This window comes from Bombina bombina, chromosome 4 (assembly GCF_027579735.1).
Source record: "Bombina bombina isolate aBomBom1 chromosome 4, aBomBom1.pri, whole genome shotgun sequence".
Lineage (NCBI taxonomy): Eukaryota > Metazoa > Chordata > Amphibia > Anura > Bombinatoridae > Bombina > Bombina bombina.
The window spans coordinates 496,438,664-496,444,663 of NC_069502.1; the positions used below are offsets into that span (position 1 = coordinate 496,438,664).

Sequence of the window (6,000 nt, forward strand, 5' to 3'; positions counted from 1 at the left end):
TAGAACTGAGAGCGATATTCAATGCGCTTCAGGCGTGGCCTCAGCTTGCTGCGGCCAAATTCATCAGGTTTCAGTCGGACAACATCACGACTGTAGCTTATATCAATCATCAAGGAGGAACAAGGAGTCCTCTAGCGATGATGGAGGTAACCAAAATAATCCGGAGGGCAGAGGATCACTCTTGCCATCTCTCAGCAATCCACATCCCAGGGGTAGAGAACTGGGAGGCGGATTTTCTAAGTCGTCAGACTTTTCATCCGGGGGAGTGGGAACTCCATCCGGAAGTATTTGCCCAGCTGATTCAGCTATGGGGCACACCAGAATTGGATCTGATGGCGTCTCGTCAGAATGCCAAACTTCCTCGTTACGGGTCCAGGTCCCGGGATCCCAAGGTGGTACTGATAGATGCTCTAGCGGTGCCTTGGTCCTTCAATCTGGCCTATGTATTTCCACAGTTTCCTCTCCTCCCACGTCTGGTTGCCAGAATCAAGCAGGAGAGAGCTTCGGTAATTCTGATAGCACCTGCGTGGCCACGCAGGATTTGGTATGCAGACCTAGTGGACATGTCCTTGGTTCCACCGTGGACTCTGCCAATGAGGCGGGACCTTCTAATCCAAGGTCCGTTCACGCATCCAAATCTAATTTCTCTGCGTCTGACTGCTTGGAGCCTGATTCTATCAAAGCGTGGTTTCTCTGAGTCGGTCATTGATACCCTGATTCAGGCTAGAAAGCCTGTCACCAGGAAGATCTATCATAAGATTTGGCGCAAATATCTTTATTGGTGTGAATCCAAAGGTTACTCGTGGAGTAAGATTAGGATTCCTAGAATATTGTTCTTTTCTCCAAGAATGTTTGGAGAAGGGATTATCTGCTAGTTCTTTAAAAGGACAAATATCTGCTTTGTCTATTCTACTACACAAACGTCTGGCAGATGTTCCAGACGTTCAAGCATTTAGTAAGGCTTTGGTCAGAATCAAGCCTGTATTTAAACCTGTTGCTCCGCCATGGAGCCTAAATTTAGTTCTTAAAGTTCTTCAAGGGGTTCCGTTTGAACCTATGCATTCCATAGATATTAAGCTTCTATCTTGGAAAGTTTTGTTTTTAGTAGCTATCTCTTCGGCTCGAAGAGTTTCTGAGCTATCTGCTTTACAATGTGATTCCCCTTACCTTGTTTTCCATGCAGATAAGGTTGTTTTTCGTACCAAACCTGGGTTTCTTCCTAAGGTTGTTTCTAACAAGAGATTGTGGTTCCTTCTCTGTGTCCTAATCCTTCATCTAAGAAGGAACGTCTGTTACACAATCTTGATGTGGTTCGCGCTTTAAAGTTCTACTTACAAGCAACTAAAGATTTCCGTCAAACATCTTCTTTGTTTGTTGTTTATTCTGGTAAACTGAGAGGTCAAAGGGCTACGGCTACCTCTCTTTCCTTTTGGCTGAAAAGCATCATCCGTTTGGCCTATGAGACTGCTGGACAGCAGCCTCATGAAAGAATTACTGCTCATTCTACTAGAGCTGTGGCTTCCACATGGGCTTTTAAAAATGAGGCTTCTGTTGAACAGATTTGTAAGTCGACGACTTGGTCTTCGCTTCATACTTTTTCCAAATTTTACAAATTTTATACTTTTGCTTCTTCGGAGGCTATTTTTGGGAGAAAGGTTCTACAAGCAGTGGTGCCTTCCGTTTAAGGTCCCTGTCTTGTCCCTCCCTTCATCCGTGTCCTAAAGCTTTGGTATTGGTATCCCACAAGTAAGGATGAATCCCTGGACTCGATACATCTTACAAGAGAAAACATAATTTATGCTTACCTGATAAATTTATTTCTCTTGTGATGTATCGAGTCCACGGCCCGCCCTGTTTTTTAAGACAGGCATATATGTTTTTATTTTAAAACTTTCAGTCACCACTGCACCCTATAGTTTCTCCTTTTTCTTCCTAGCCTTCGGTCAAAAGACTGGGGGGTGGAGCTAAGGGGGGAGCTATATAGACAGCTCTGCTGTGGGTGCTCTCTTTGCCACTTCCTGTTGGGAAGGAGAATATCCCACAAGTAAGGATGAATCCATGGACTCGATACATCACAAGAGAAATAAATTTATCAGGTAAGCATAAATTATGTTTTTTGTTCCTTTTTTTTTTTTTTTTGAAAGAGCTTTATTGAAATATGAATGAAAATACAAAACGAAGGCACAACAAAATTAGGACATTCAAGAAGTTACAATTTCAGAACATGGCTAGTATACAATGCCCAAGACATATATAAAGTATTTGCCAATAAGTCCATCAGTACGCTCTGTTATTTTCTCTTTTTTTTTTCCCTATTTCTTAACAGTATTGTCTAGAACAGAATAGGAACCGAACATTTTTAGGAGAATGTAACAATAAGAATCAGGGGTATAGTAATAGGGTAAAGGCCCATATTTTCAGATTTGGAATAGTAGTGTTCAATAGTCCCCAGGGCCATATATTATAGAGCAGTAATCCAATGAGTATCAAGAGATTAGGAGAGGGGGAAGAGGGGAGAGAAAGAAGAGCAAGGAGGAGGGGGAAGAAGAAGAGAGGAAAAAGAAAGAAAAAAAATTCAAGAACTTTTTTTTTTTTTAATATTAATTGAAAAGTTTGGAAATAGTTTGGATTTTGGAACTCCAGATTTGGGGATTTGTAGCTGTACTTTAAAATAAATTATTCCAGTTGCATGAGATTGAGGCTTCTTGGGTGGAATGTATAAATCTCACTGGTTTGCCTTCAACATCCTATTTGTTTCCTCATTGCAGATGCAGTTCTAGAAGAGGCCATCAAAAGAAGTCTAATAGAAAAGTAAACTATGAGGAACTATGCTGAAATTAAATTCTTAAAACGCTTCAGTGAATTTAAGTAATTTAAAATATATTCTGTATGTTTTGTGATGTTTCCAAATCATTCTATTTGCATGACAGATTCTCAGTTTAAATTAGTATTAAATATGATAAAAGCAGAATGTAATATCTCTTTTAGATCTGTAAAGAAAAATATATATTTTACAATTGCTTTATCAAACAAACATATCAAACAAGTATCATCTTTATTGACTTATTGCTGTTCTCACACCAGTAAAAGGAATGTTCTCAGTTAATCCCTCATGAAATAAAAGCAAGTTCTGGATTCTCTTGTGTGTAATGAAATGCTATTCTATAATATGCATCTAGTATAAAGATAACCGTGTTTAAAGGATTACACCCCTCAGTTGGAATTGAGCATTTCTATATCGCTTTGTACAGATCTATTATTCACCATCTACTTGGTTTTTTTTTTGGTTTTTTTTTGCGGCCCGTAAAGATATTACTTAAGCAATTTTTTATTTATTTTTATCTGATCCTTTTTTTTTTTTTTTTTTTTTTTATTAAAGGGATTTGTTTACATTTCAGCATGATGTTAAGACTCCTTTTGCTTTACTAAGTTTGTATAAAATTCTCTGTTTTTTATATTTGTTGATTATACATGTGCATGCTGAATAAGGAAGGCGGCCGCTCGCTGCATCAGTCTCTTTTAGAGTCAGATTTCTTCTTGTGAAAGGGCAGCACACTAAGATCTGTATTTGCACAGATCGTAGCATGTTGCACTTTCACATAATAAATTTGGCTCCAAAAAAATAAATTTGGCCACAAGCAGCCGCTGCCGCCTTCCTCATTCAGCAGTGAACAAAACTGCAGATTATGCAACTATTGTGGATCCTTGTCAATAATAACTGTTATAATAATAATTAAAAAAAAACACCTCTACCATTGTGTCAAATTGAAAGAACTAGATTTTCTTTCGTTCTTTTTTTTTTCTTCTTTCTTTAATGTAAGTTGTAATTTTTTATTTGTGTTTCTGAAAACTTTCTGTTTATCTGGTCTGATATTTTATATGTTTCACTTCAAAAGCCCTTATTTGGGTGATTCCTGGGGACCCTCTACAAGTTTAAAATTGATTTTAATGTGGGTCATTCACTGAAAATTAGAATACTTTTTTTATGATTTGATTTATATTTTAGATGTGTGTTTCTTTTGTACATATTAGAATTTATGTTCTGAATGAATAAATATTTTCAAGTAATTTACTCAATATTTTTCCTCGTTTTATTTTTATGGCAATAAGTTCATGTAGCTCTGAAACTTTAAGTAACAAATTGATTTCCCCTTTGCACATTTGCCCCCGATTGAGAAACGTATAGGTGATGGTACAACATGTAGCAGTGACACTAACGCAAGGAAAGTCAGAGCCAAGCGTTTGTCAACATGTCACAAAACGTTACAATAGTCTTTGTGGCTGTGTCACACATTTCGCTTACCCCTATAAAAGTGCTTGTCCGGTCCTATGGTGTGGATTCTCCAGAGCGCTATACATACAGCCTCTGCTTGGAGGGCGCTTATCCCTCTCTCATATTAGGTCATCAACTGTGGGTCCTGCCTGTAGACCGGCACCCTCCTCAGACGTCACAGGGGGTGTGTGTGTGTAGCCTCCTTGTTTTCCATTGCTCCAGCGTCGGGTCTGTGAGGGCGTACTTTAAGGGCTTGGGGAAAAGATAGGGATATACCCAAACTGCTGTGCTTCACGCCAGGTAGGTAAGTCACAAGCGAAATAACAAAAAAGGAAAGCGGAGCACCAGGTTCAGTAAAATCTTGAATGTTTTATTCGGACATCATTAAAAACCTTGAAACACACCGTGGGTAAAAAACCAGAGAGTCGGCAAGCCCAGCTAGCAATCTGTTTTTTCACCCACGGTGTGTTTCAAGGTTTTTAATGATGTCAGAATAAAACATTCAAGATTTTACTGAACCTGGTGCTCCGCTTTCCTTCTTTGTTATTTCGCTTTGAAACTTACCCTCATACCTCCCATAAGTCTTCAAAACTCCTCTTTGGGTTATTAGTATCTTTCTCTTGTAAGGTGTATCCAGTCCACGGGTTCATCCATTACTTGTGGGATATTCTCCTTCCCAACAGGAAGTTGCAAGAGGACACCCACAGCAGAGCTGTCTATATAGCCCCTCCCCTAAATGCCACCCCCAGTCATTCTCTTGCAACTCTCGACAAGATAGGAAGTATAAGAGATATGTGGTGACTTAGTGTAGTTTTTACCTTCAATCAAGAGTTTATTTTTAAACGGTACCGGCGTCGTACTGTTTTACTCCCAAGCAGAAATTAGAAGAATCTGCATGGAGGTTGATGATCTTAGCGGTTTGTAACTAAGGTCCATTGCTGTTCTCATGCATAACTGAAGGGTATGGGGAAGACTTCAGTTGGGGGAACGGTCTGCAGATTACCTGCTTTGAGGTATGTTCAGTATATTTATTTCTAGAGAGATAAGATCTAGAAAATGCTGACAGAGCCTTGTATAATTCAGGTAAGCCTGATGCAGTGATTTAACGACTGGGATCATGCTTACAAAAAAGGGTAATATTCATGTTAATACTCATATTTCTTAGTGACAAAACGTTTACATGTTATATAAAAAGAACGTTTTTTTTAATTCCTGCTTTGCTAAATGAATTTCGGAAATACGGGGAAGTATCATACTTTCATCTTAACAACTCCAAATCTGAATTACTTAGCATCACGCTAGCTCCGAAAACACTGCAGTGGCTCAAAACCTATAGCCCATTTGTTATTAATCCCACCTCACTAAAATATCTGGGGGTAAAGCTCTCAGCCAAGATTGCAGATATTTTTTAGGCCAATTATGTAACACTTAGGAAAGAGATCTCTAATGACTTATCTACTTGGAAACATAAAACAATTTAATGGCTCGGAAGAATAAACATTCTCAAAATGAATATCCTCCCCAGAATATTATATGTTTTGCAGACTCTGCCAATCCCTCTCCCACACTCCTTTCTCCCATCTCTACAGAGACTGCTGGAGGAATATGTGTGGAAAGGTATCAAACCTCGGGTGAATAGAAGGACAATGTACCTCCCTAGAGAAGCCGGGGGGCTAGGCCTCCCAGATATACTCAGTTATAGACGGGCGGTCCTTCTTCAAAGGGTA

The 6,000-nt window shown here is 39.1% G+C and overlaps 1 protein-coding gene across 1 annotated transcript in view; it reads left to right on the forward strand.

Moving 5' to 3' along the window:
• ZNF451 (zinc finger protein 451) overlaps positions 1–4,072 on the forward strand; it is a 215,049-nt gene extending 210,977 nt beyond the window's left edge. The window contains exon 15 of the mRNA XM_053710403.1: positions 2,769–4,072. Within this exon, the coding sequence (XP_053566378.1) occupies positions 2,769–2,815 (47 nt within the window). The 3' untranslated portion in view covers positions 2,816–4,072. The remainder of the gene's footprint in view (positions 1–2,768) is intronic.
• The last annotated feature ends 1,928 nt before the right edge of the window (positions 4,073–6,000 follow it).